The 12,057-nt window shown below is 41.4% G+C and overlaps 1 protein-coding gene across 2 annotated transcripts in view; it reads left to right on the top strand.

The window, feature by feature from the left end:
- E2F7 (E2F transcription factor 7) overlaps nucleotides 1–12,057 on the top strand; it is a 40,203-nt gene that overhangs the window by 3,415 nt on the left and 24,731 nt on the right. For both annotated transcript variants that reach the window (XM_025926958.2, XM_086712759.1), the window contains exons 3-4: nucleotides 4,703–4,978; nucleotides 8,939–9,107. In XM_025926958.2, coding sequence (XP_025782743.1) covers nucleotides 4,703–4,978; nucleotides 8,939–9,107 — 445 coding nt within the window. The remainder of the gene's footprint in view (nucleotides 1–4,702; nucleotides 4,979–8,938; nucleotides 9,108–12,057) is intronic.

A 12,057-nucleotide genomic window follows, 5' to 3' on the forward strand; every position in this document is an offset into this window, starting at 1 on the left:
AGGGCTTGAAGGGATGAATGTTAAGACTTAGGCAAGTGGAGGGGCGCCTGGGTGGCGCAGTCGGTTAAGCGTCCGACTTCAGCCAGGTCACGATCTCACGGTCCGTGAGTTCGAGCCCCGCGTCAGGCTCTGGGCTGATGGCTCGGAGCCTGGAGTCTGTTTCCGATTCTGTGTCTCCCTCTCTCTCTGCCCCTCCCCCGTTCATGCTCTGTCTCTCTCTGTCCCAAAAATAAATAAAAACGTTGAAAAAAAAATTAAAAAAAAAAAAAAGACTTAGGCAAGTGGAGAGGGAGGCAACTGGTAAGAAGTAGCAATGAGCAGTACATTTGGGGACAGTGCCCAGACTTAGTGGGCACAAGTTTTCTTTGAAGGTCATTCATCATTTTTAGGAGTGATTGAGAGAGAAGGGAAGGTCAGTTTGAGCTATGTATCTGTACCTGTGTGATTACAGGTAGATAAATGTGTGCAGGAGGCACTGGTTGCCTGACTTTGGAATTCATGAAAGGTCCTAGCCAGATACAAACTTGGGAACTGTCAACATTCAGGTTGGTTTTAAAGCCCTGTACATGAGGATGAGTGAACTGTCCCAGAGAGAGCGAACAGAGAGGAGTGGAGAGCTGAGGTTCTAAGAGTAGAAAACGAGGAACCAACGAAGGAGACTGAGAAGTAGGGAGAGAACCAAGAGAAAAAATATGCTGTTTCCAAAGGGCTGCATGTTTCATAGAGCAAGAATAGTCAACAGTCTCAACCTGTACAGTGAGGTCAAATGAGGTGTTTTACTGTTCATTTGGCAAGTGAGAGGCGACCTAGATGAGACCAGTGGGAACCCCTGGGAGACGGGCAGAGGAAAGCCCTTGGTGTGGATTACTCATTCTAGAAAGTGTGCTCTGAAGAGAAGGAGAGTTTGTTAGTCAAAAGCTAGAAAGAGACGCTTCCTAACATGTCATCTTTGCAGTGAGCCTTAAACCATAGGTCGAGTTTCAAGGGGCAAAGCTTCACCAGTAGCATTAAAGACAAAGTAATGGTGCAGGGCAGGTTTGAAGAAAAGCAAGTGCACTGTTTGGGCACAAGGTAGAATAATGCATGAGATAGAACTGGAAAAGCAGTTGGCAAAATATTGCCAAGGGCCCCAACAAGGCTGATATCTGCACATATTATTTGAGGTAACGTGATCAAAGCTATATCTGAGACCCAAGCAAGACGGGAACCAAGATCTTATAATTACACAGCTTTTCTTTGGCGGCATACAGCAGAGTCGAAGTACTGGTATAATTCATAACAAATATTTGTATAGCACTCAGGTGACAAACTGCCTTCACCTTCATTATCTGAGCCCATCCTCACAGCACCTCTATGGCAGATAAGCGAGGCTATGTTGTGTCCATTTGCATATGAGAATTGGAGAGCCTGTTTCAGGGTTACATTTCTCCAGGCCCTCTCTAATCGAAGAAGCTACTTCCAGGGTGTTGCACTTAGATTTACCGACAGGCAGATCGGACATGGAGGTAACGTGCTGGAGGCTTGTTAGGGGTGCTCTGGGGAGCCACGTCTGTGGGTAGGAAGGGAAGGCAGCAGAACTAGACAGAGGGAGAAGCGGATCTGAGACAGTCTCAGGGGAAGTCTGGAGTTTACCCAACTAGGAGTTCTAGAATGACCCCTCAGAGTCATCCTGAGTGGGGGCAAGCCTGGCTAGGCTTTTACACGTCAGCGCTACCTCTATTGGCATCGAGGACAGTCCGGGTCTCCCTGGGAAGTTATGATTCTGGAGGACTCTGCCCTCTCAGACTGGTGAAGGGCTTCTAGCATCAGGGGAGATGAGTCATTCATTCCTGAAGAGATCTCAGCACATCCCTGTGTCCACCACACAGCTGGAGAGTCTGGTTGGAAAGTTGTAGAGATAGATTCTTTAGTTGGAACCCCTTATTTTTTTGATAAGGAAACTTGGGCCTAGACAGAACAATTTGTCCAGTATCAAAAAGACCCAGAGCGGAGACAAAAACCAGGTTTCCAGTCTCATTCTAACTTCCTTTCCACTTATACAGTGTTAGGACTACAGGCTAGACAGACAGATGAAGCAGTTGACTTTAGATTACAGTTGACTTTCTGCCCATCTGAGATCTCAGCATAAAAATTTGCTTGGCATTCTTTTTTCTCTTGATGTAGAGGTGTGTACAATCATAACCTCGCAGGTAACCTAATTCCCCTCCAACTTTATGTATTAAACTGTAGTAAAAATATATCAAAGTGTTGAAGGAAATAATCCATCTAAATAGTTCCTTCATAGGGCAAAAGTAGGAGCTCATTACTCCTTTGAGAATAGGTAGGTCCGCTAGAGGGAGCACAGAAGGAGTGTGCATCTCTGTAACCTCAGTGAGGCTGGCCCACACCCTCTATCACAGGGATACTTTTTGGAAAATGAGATAATCAAGGCACAGTGTTCTGTCAGCACCCATAAGGGGCAAGGCACTGTGCCAAAAAAACTATGAGGAATGAGCCATATGGAACTTGATTCCTGACCTCCATAAGTGCACAGTCACATTAATGAGTCAAGACACGCACCTAGGAAGTTAAATAGCAATATGACGCATTGTGTTGTTGTATTAGCTCTGAGTGCCAGAATGGACGGTAACAAAGAATGGGAAAGAGGGGAACAGGTAACAGCTAGGTTTTACTGAGGGCTCAATATATGCCAGGAACTACTCTAATAACCCTTGAGGTTGGTATTTTTATGGACTTCATTTTCAGTTGAGAGAATTAGAATATAGTGAGACAAGCAGCTTGCCCACACTGATAAGCAGCAGAGACAGGTAAGCTGGCCCAAGAGCCTGCGTGCATAACTACTTCCCCATACTGCCTCTCCATAGTGCCAGTGGGGATCAGTGGCCTGCTCAGTACCTTTTGTTAATCCAACAAAAGTTTGCACCCACGATAAGCTCACTTCTAGATGCAAGATTTCAGAAACTTCTGCTGTCAGCTGTTTCTTGCATACCAGTAACTTTTATACTGAATGAAGGTTGTATGTGACCCCAGGCAAGTTATTTAACCTCTCTGTGCCTCAGTTTCTTCATCTGTAGACTGGAAAAATAATAGTACCTAGGTCACAGGATTGGATGAGGTGTTAATATATGTAAAGTACATAAAATGGGGTGTGGTCCATAGTAAACACTTAATACTTTCCCCTCAGAATTCCCTTGTAGAAGACTTCACCAGAACTGCACATTAGTATGGATGTGTTAAGAGATATGGGTAGATGCAGTGCTCCAGGCTGGCTGTTTCTGCTGCGTGGTGGGAAACCATCCCCCCCATCCCATTCCCTCCTCTCCCCCCACCCCAGTGACACCGGGGCAAAACCTCACCATGGCCAGCCAGCAGCTTTTGCTGATCCAAGGAACAAGAGATGCCGCCCCCGCCCCCCAACACAGACTCCAGGGGCTCCCAATCTTCTTTTCCTCTCTTCATATGTTGCTCATTGGTGGGAAAGCACCTTTCTTAAAGGACTGCTTAGCGGAAATCCAAGCGCACAGTAGCTACAGGATGCTACATATATAGGAAAAGCATATATATATGGAATATATATATATATTTTCCTATAGGAAAAGCATATATAGGATGCTACATATATAGGAAAAGCTATAGGACAAACCTTTAGCTCATCCACCTTCATCATTATGTAAAATGCAATTGCTTGGAGGTGAATTCTGTTACAGAAAGAACAGAATCTTTCCGTTTTTGAATGATGAGTCCTTATTTTAGGGGAAAGAAACTTGTTTTCATTACTTGGTATTTCCAAATGTGGCTTCCATTCACTTAGTCCTTTTTCAAAGTGGACTAAGGGACATAATGGACCCATCACTGCTCTTTTCTTATAATTATCTAAGGCGGTCTACTCAAAGTGTGATCTGGGGACGGGTGCTAGCCCACAAACTATTGCTAAACCGTAAAAAATTAAGACCAGAATTTGAAAGGCAGGCACTTAGAAAGCTCTGTAACAATTTGATCTTGCCCCCTGTGGCATCTAAGCCCATGATCAGTGGTCTCTTCCTAGTGAACAGGCTGTAGGTTGTTTGAGTGACAAACTCACATGGAGAGTTACAGGTGGTGGAAAATGCATATAAGTCCTGTGAAGTGAAACTACATATCAGTATGTGGGAGTTTGGAAATAAAAAACCCTGCTGGCCCTTCACCGTGGATAGTTTGAGAAGTACTGCTCTAAGGGAATAACAGCCCTTCCAGGTTGGTTTGAAATGTGGCATTTTGTTGGATACTTTTCCATTGGTTGGTCCTGCTACAAATTTCTAAATTAGCACCAGTGAACACTGAACTACAAAAGCATAACTGTACTGCACTAGTTAGTGCAAACTCGTAAATGGAGAAGCAGTATGGACTCAGCCCACATTTGCCCTTATTATCATCCCCAACAATTACAAGCATCTACCAGGGGTACATACACTCAACTTCTTTCCCAGAGCTGCCATGAGAAGTGTATTTAAAAGCAGTAGATGATAATCATGTTCTCACTGAACCACTGTTGGATTCCATGAATCCTTCAGTCTATTTTCATTAGTCCCAGCCTGGTATTTTTCAGCGGTGAATATATGGTCTCTTTGTATTTTCATGTCTCGATGAATCATGGGAACAAAATGCTCTTAGCTTATACCTGCCCTTTCTCTTTCTTACTAAAAGGTCTCTTTTTTTTAAATAGGAAAATATATTTGTTGATCTCTCAAGGATGGCCCCGAAGACTCCAATAAAAAATGAACCAATTGATTTATCAAAGCAAAAAATTTTCACTCCAGAAAGAAACCCCATTACTCCAGTTAAGCTTGTTGACAGACAGCAGGCAGAACCATGGACGCCCACAGCTAACCTGAAGATGCTCATTAGTGCTGCCAGCCCTGACATAAGAGACCGGGAGAAGAAAAAGGGACTGTTCAGACCCATTGAAAACAAGGATGATGCCTTTACAGACTCTCTGCAGGTAAACAGGCTGTGCGTCTCAGGCTTTATAGAAAATTTTTTTTAAGTTTATTTATTTTGAGGGAGACAGAGACAGTGTGAGTGGGGAGGGGCAGAGAAAAAGGGAGAGAGAGAATCCCAAGCAGGTTCTGCGCTGTCAACATGGGGCCGATGTGGGGCTCAAACCCGTGAAACCACAAGACCATGACCTGAGCCAAAACCAAGAGTCAGAGTCTTAGCCGACGGAGCAACCTAGGCACCCCAGGCTTTATAGAATTTTAAACTCTTTACTTAACAACTTAAAAGTCATAGGATTCTCAGTTTTTCAGTTACCATTGAGCCAAAGGCGGTATTAAACTTAATGTCTTCCTCTCTTCTTTTTTTTTTTTTTTTAATGGCATGTCAGATGTCTATAATGGTAAAATACTTTTAGGCAGGCGGTATCTTTCATCCACAAATCCCTGCTGTTTACAGATATCAAAATATGCCAAAACTTAATATCTTACTTCTAGCTGAAATGGAATTCTCACTCTGTGTCTTATTTTTTTCATAATGAATGTATTTTTTTCTCTTCTATATGCTACTCCCTTGACTACTCCCAGTACACATTTAAAAATGATAATTTTTAAAGCAGAACTGTTTCATAATTTTGATTTAATAAAAAAGTTTGGGCTTTTTTTAATGCTGCTGTGAATTATAATTTTTCTCTGATTTTGAGGGTAGCAGTTTATTTTAGACTTTGGAAATTTCATTGTTTTTATATATGTTGAAGTCTTTGGTTTGGGGCCTTAAAGGTAAATCATCTTTAAATTATCTGTCCCATGGAGAACCAGAGCTATTGAATAAGCAGCATATCTATACTTTAAAGAAAAAAAAAATCAATGGTCAATAATTTTCACTCTCCCATTAAACCTTTTCCCAGGCTTGCTAAGAAAAGTTACAGATTTGAATGTTATTTCTCTTCTATTTTTTCCTCCTTTTGGTAGACTTTTTATGCTATAAAAATTACCAAAATGAAGAAATTGAAAAAGAAGAGAAAAAGATATCCTGAATTACAACATGAAATTAATAGAACAAAATGAAGTGAATCTGGTATACTTCATTGCAGTGACAGAGCTAACTAATAGATTTTTCCATGTAACTAAATACAAATCAGACCATACTTTGAGAACCACCACTCCAGAGAAACTCCTGTGTGTATACACCAAGAGACACGAACAAGAATATCATAGCAGCACAGTTCCTGTTAGTGCACACTGGAAACAACACACAAGGCTATGAGTAGGAGAATGGATAACTAAATTGTGGTATATTTATACAGTGGAATATCAAACAGCAGTGACAATGAGAGAAAATCATAGCTACATGCAAGAACGTGGATGAATCATAAAGACGTATGTTGATTGAAAGGAGCAAGTTTCAGAAGACTATCTACTAGTTTCAATTTTACAAACGCTGAAAACCCAAACCAAACAAAACCTAAGCAATATTTTATATAGGAATATATCCATATGTGATAGGATTATTTGAAAATGGCCATGAAATGATACATGCAAATTTAGGAGAAAGGTTACTCTGTGCGGTAGGCAGATGTAAATTAATAGTATTGTTCTGGTTTGGGGCATTAAAGATATTATGTACATGGTAAGTATATTTTATATGACCAAATATTCTATCAAAAGGTAGTAAAAAATCAATTTAAAGAAGATATTCCTCAGTAATTTTTAGGAATATGAAAGGATTCTATGACCAAAAAATTTGAGAACTACTGTTCTAGGGTACACATCTAGTAGTGAAATGATTAGGTCATTGGATATGCAAATATGCACAAAGTAATTGCTTTCCCAAGTGCTGTTCTCATCCACCAATAATGTACGAACATTTATTGATCCACTTCTCTGACACTTGACACTGTGAAATTTATTAATTTCTGCCAATCGAATGGGTGTACAATTGTGTATTATTGTGATATTCACTTGCTTTTCCTTGGTTACTCATGAGGCTCAGCCTCTTTCGACATGTTTACTGGCCACCATGTTGTTTTTTCCCTTTTCTGTGAAGTGTTTGTGCATGTTCTTTGCTGATGTTTATTATTCATTTTTCCATATTGGTTTGTAGGAGTTTATTGTATGTTCTTGAAATACCTTTATCAGCTCTGTGTGTTACATTTCAACTTACTGCTTGTGTTTTTTCATGTTGTATATTATAATCAATTGTCCCTGCACTATTTATTCAGTCCCTCCTGCTCTCCCAAGTGGTCATTGCTATCTCTGTGGTATGTCAAAGTTCTTTTCATGTATGTATCTGTTTCTTGGCTCTCTTCTGTTCCATTGGCCAATTTATGCATACCTACACCAATACCATATGGTAATAAGCCTTGATATCAGGTAAAGCAAGACTCTCATTTTTGCTTCAGAGTGTGTGGGCTATTCTTTGCCTTTTGTTCCTCCATATATACTTTAGATTGGATTTTTTTAATGTTTATTTTGAGAGAGAGTGTGTGCATGCACATACACGAGTGGAGGAGGGGCAGGCAGAGAGAGGGGGAGAGAGAGAATCCTACGCACACTCCATGCTCAGCACGGAGCCCAATGCAGGGCTCGATCTCACAAACCATGAGATCATGACCTGAGCTGAAGTCGGACCCTTAACCGACTGAGCCACCCAGGCGCCCCACAGCTGATTTTTTAAATCTCTTTTTAAATCTGCCTTTATAGCTACTTTGTTAAATTCACTTATTATTTTAAATAATTTGAGATACTTTTGAGTTTTTTATATAAACAATCATCTTCTGCAAAGTGAAAGTTTTGCTTCTTCTTTTCTAATCCCTGTGCCTCAGTTTCTTTTTCTTGTCCTCAGGCACTGGCTAGGATCTTCAATATGATATAGAAGAGGAACAGTAATAATGGGCATCCTTATCATTTTCCAGATTTTAAGGGAATACTTCCAAGATTTTTCCATTAAGACATGTGTTTGCAGTTGGGTTTTTATGGGTACACTTTATTAAAGAAATTCTCCATTTCTGGTTTTCTAAGAGCATTTTTAAAAATCATGAATGGGTGTTAAATTTATCAAATGCTTTTTTCTGAAGCCCATTGAGATAATCATACCACTTTCTTCCTTGAATCAGTTCGTTGAAAAGCCTTTTTTACTGGGGCGCCTGGGTGGCTCAGTCAGTTGAGCGTCCGACTTCAGCTCGGGTCATGATCTCATGGTCCATGAGTTCGAGCCCCTTGTCGGGCTCTGTGCTGACAGCTCAGGGCCTGAAGCCTGTTTCAGATTCTGTGTCTCCCTCTCTCTCTGCCCCTCCCCTCCTCATGCTCTGTCTCTGTCTCAAAAAAAAAATAAAAACATTAAAAAAATAATAAAAAAGAAAAGCCTTTTACTTTTGCGGCTTGAACTGAGCCTTTCTCAAATGTGGGTTACTGAGACAAGGACACCACGTTAGTATCCTTACAAAAAGAATAAAGAGGAGTAAGACTTAGCTGCCCTTGTTCAGTTCCTTGAACCTTGGTCAGTTGTAAAAAATAAAACACATTGGTGACGCAATGCAGGCCAGTGAATCTCAGAATTTTATGTCAATAGGAATTACCCAGGACCTAAATTCTGATACATCAGGTCTGGGATGGGGCAAGCTCCCGGTGATGCCGATCTATAGGTCTAGTGAGCACATTCATAGCAAGGGTGTAGCAAGCTGTAAATGACTATTTTTCATTTTTTTAAGCTTTTAACCAATAGACTCACCCTCAAGTTTCAAAGGAGGAAAAAATCAGTCCAAAGAAAACAACCAATAAAATGTTAAGAAAATTGGATTAGGTAATGAATATATTTTAACCAGAATCTAGAATGCTGTGGACTGGGATGTCCCCCCAGGTTTGCCAATAACTCATTAGTCCATGCATTTCTTCTGCATTTTTCATGCAATTTCTCCACATGCAATTTCGGTGACATCTCTCCTTTCCCTTTTGTCTGCCCTTTGCAGCTTGATGTTGTTGGGGACAGTGCTGTGGATGAATTTGAAAAGCAGAGGCCAAGCAGAAAACAGAAAAGTCTAGGACTCCTATGCCAGAAGTTTCTAGCTCGCTATCCAAGTTACCCCTTGTCAACTGAGAAAACAACCATCTCCCTGGATGAAGTTGCTGTCAGTCTTGGTATGTATCATCAGATTACCTGGAGGCCCGTCTCCAGTCACAGTGGGAAACTGGTTTCCTCGAGCAGGCCAAAGTCTTCAGATAGCTTCTCATTAAGTAAAGAGTGGGCTCCCAAAGGATGAGGACAGAGGAGCAGGTAGCGCTTCCTTCTGTCATCGAATTTCTCATCCTCATGCAGAGGATTTCAGGGAGTCTTCTAGGCCTGAGGGTCAAACAAAAATTTGTGTCTTTTTTAACCTCGTAAAATATTTGTATAAAAGACTCAACGTTAAAAACATATCACTTGTAATTTCATATTATTGCAGACAGACAAAATACATTTTAAAATATCTTACTGTTTATTTTTAAAAATGCTTCTAAGATTTCAGACCTGGTATTACTTCTGTTATCAAATAGGATTTGAGAGCAAGAGCGTTATGTTTGAAGCCATACAGTGTGATACAGCGAGCCTGTCAAGCTGGAGGAAGCACATCCGGACATAACTCAAACAGCTAACCTTCTAACAAAGAGGAGTACATGTGTTCACATGGCATGGGTGTGTGTAATGTGCAGTGGGGTATGGGCTGTAAATATGAAGACAGCTGCCTCAGAGTAGAGACCCCTAGTGGGCATGGGTTGCAGTTGGTCCCAGGATAAACATGTTGACAATCTTAACTAAGCAGAAATCGCAGTGATTTGAAGTTATAGGGTGTCCCCTTAAAAAATAAGGTTTTACACACAGAAGAAAAGAAAAAAAATCAACTAAACAGGCTTTATGATAGATTATATTTTTAATTTGTTTATTCTCTTTCTTCCCCTAGCCCTGAGAAATGTGCCCCAGTAGATGACTGGCCATCTGAATTATTCAAACTGATGGCTAAAACTGTTTTAGTTGTTAGAAACTGAGATAATGAGGCAGTGAATGTGATGGAAGGACCATGGGCTGGGCTTTGGATCAGATGGAGCTCTCCAATTTATAGGCTGTGAGAGTTTTTAAAAAGTTACTTAACCTGTTCCTGTCTGAAACACAAGGATCATAGCACCTACCTTGCAGAAACTTAGCAAAGTTTGGGGAGAATGTCAGCAACATGCCTCACTCAGGGCCGGGCATGGGTAACTCCTACTATTACGTGGAACACTTTCTACTCAGCTCTTACTAGATCTCTCCCTGCCCTCCCCAACCTATCCTGTCACCCTCTGGGAAAGGAAGTACAGTGCCTGGTTGGGGAGCCCAGAAGTAAAATACAGTATTTGGAGTCAGTGCCAATGAAACAAGAAAGGGAAAGTGACCCAGCGGATGAAGACTTAGGGTACACCCATTTGAGGCAAAGGCCTAGAAACTAATCTTACAGAGGATGAGGGTAAAACAGTAGCATACAGTGTCCTTACTGAGGTTCATGCAACCAGCTTCCTCCATATACCCAGCTTCCATCCATGGACCTTGCACTAATGTCAGTGCAGAAGACAAAAGATTAGATCAAAAGATTAGACAAAAACATCAGACAAGCTCCATCTCGGACTAAGGGAAGCATGGTAATAACTGATAAATCCGTGGGGGCGTACGTAATGCCATGGCTAGGATTAACAGGATTACGCTGATACAAAAGGAAAAGGCTGGATGCTGGGAAAAACCTTCCTGACGGAGCAAGCCCCAGAGTAACCTGAAGGTCTCAAGACCTGTGAAATGGAACTTTTTAGTGCACTAGCCAGTAGACAGATAAACCCAGTCCAGATTGAAAGGCAGCTGCCACAGTGGCTTTTACCAACACCGCCTATTAAACACCCATTGTGCATATTAAACACTCATCTTACCTTCAAGCGGTCAGAATCTTCCTTTATTTTCCCTTCTTAGGATGTCTACTCACTAGATGGAGAATTAACAATTTGTATCTAATACAGAATCACAAAACAGCCCAGCATATGGCTGGCCCTGGGGTGTCTCAGTTGCGTTCACATGACATTTCTAATGGGAAGGTTTATGGAATGTTACACTCTAAACAAGATGTGTTAATATATGAAAACAGACTGGAATAAAAAAAAAAACAGGCAGATCTGGACAAGGGGCTGTTGACTGCCCCTGCCAGCACCTTCCAGCAGGCATCTGGCACCGAAGTCTGAGCTTCTGAGGATGAAGAGCCTTTCAGGTTCATGAGCCGAAATGTTCTGATGAACTGTGAAATGCCTCTTCCTGCAGATAATAGAACTTCGTTTCACCTCCAAAGTTTTCATCAGAATTTGATCAATTTCTTGTGTTAAATCTTTGAAGGGCCAGAAGCTACATTCACTAAGCCTGCTCTGATTATATAACGGCTCCTGGCAAGTGAGCAGAAAGAGGACATCTTTGTAGCTGGACCAGTTTTCTGGGAGATGCCCGGAGGCTTTTATTATGGGTTCTCGGATGAGAGCAAAGGAGCCAGTGGGTTCCAAAAGCCTAAGGGCCTGTTGCTCAGCAGGATGAGTCACAGGAAAGTTTTAAAATCTGTTTATACTGTGACTTATCATGCTAGCAGGGATTTTAGGTATTTCCAATGCTGTGCAGAAAGTATTTACAAAATAATACATAACAGTAGATAAAAATTGATACCCTATTGGAGACCCGTTACATTTATGGTCACATTTAATCCTCCTCATCTAATGAGATAAATACTAAGGCATAGAAAGATTACCCAGGTAGTAAGGGATTGAGCAGGGATTCAAATCCAGGCAGTCTGACCTCAAAGCCCCCACACTTAACTCCTGTAAATATTTTTGGTAAATGTGGTAGACAGCCCTATAACTCTAGCTATTTTGAGAGTGTTGGGAAAGTGGGTAGAGACTTGAAGAACTTCATGGTCAGCCAGTATTGTGCATAAAGAGTGTCTGTGCTTTACCCCTGGGCTGTTTAGCCCGAACGGCTGTGAATGGGAGCACGGGAACAGTTACCAGCGGCCAAGCTATGAGCAAAAGGAGCCTCGTATATTGTTCAGCCCTG

The sequence above is a fragment of the Puma concolor genome, chromosome B4 (genome assembly GCF_028749965.1).
Source record: "Puma concolor isolate L17-30 chromosome B4, mPumCon1.1.hap2, whole genome shotgun sequence".
NCBI lineage: Eukaryota > Metazoa > Chordata > Mammalia > Carnivora > Felidae > Puma > Puma concolor.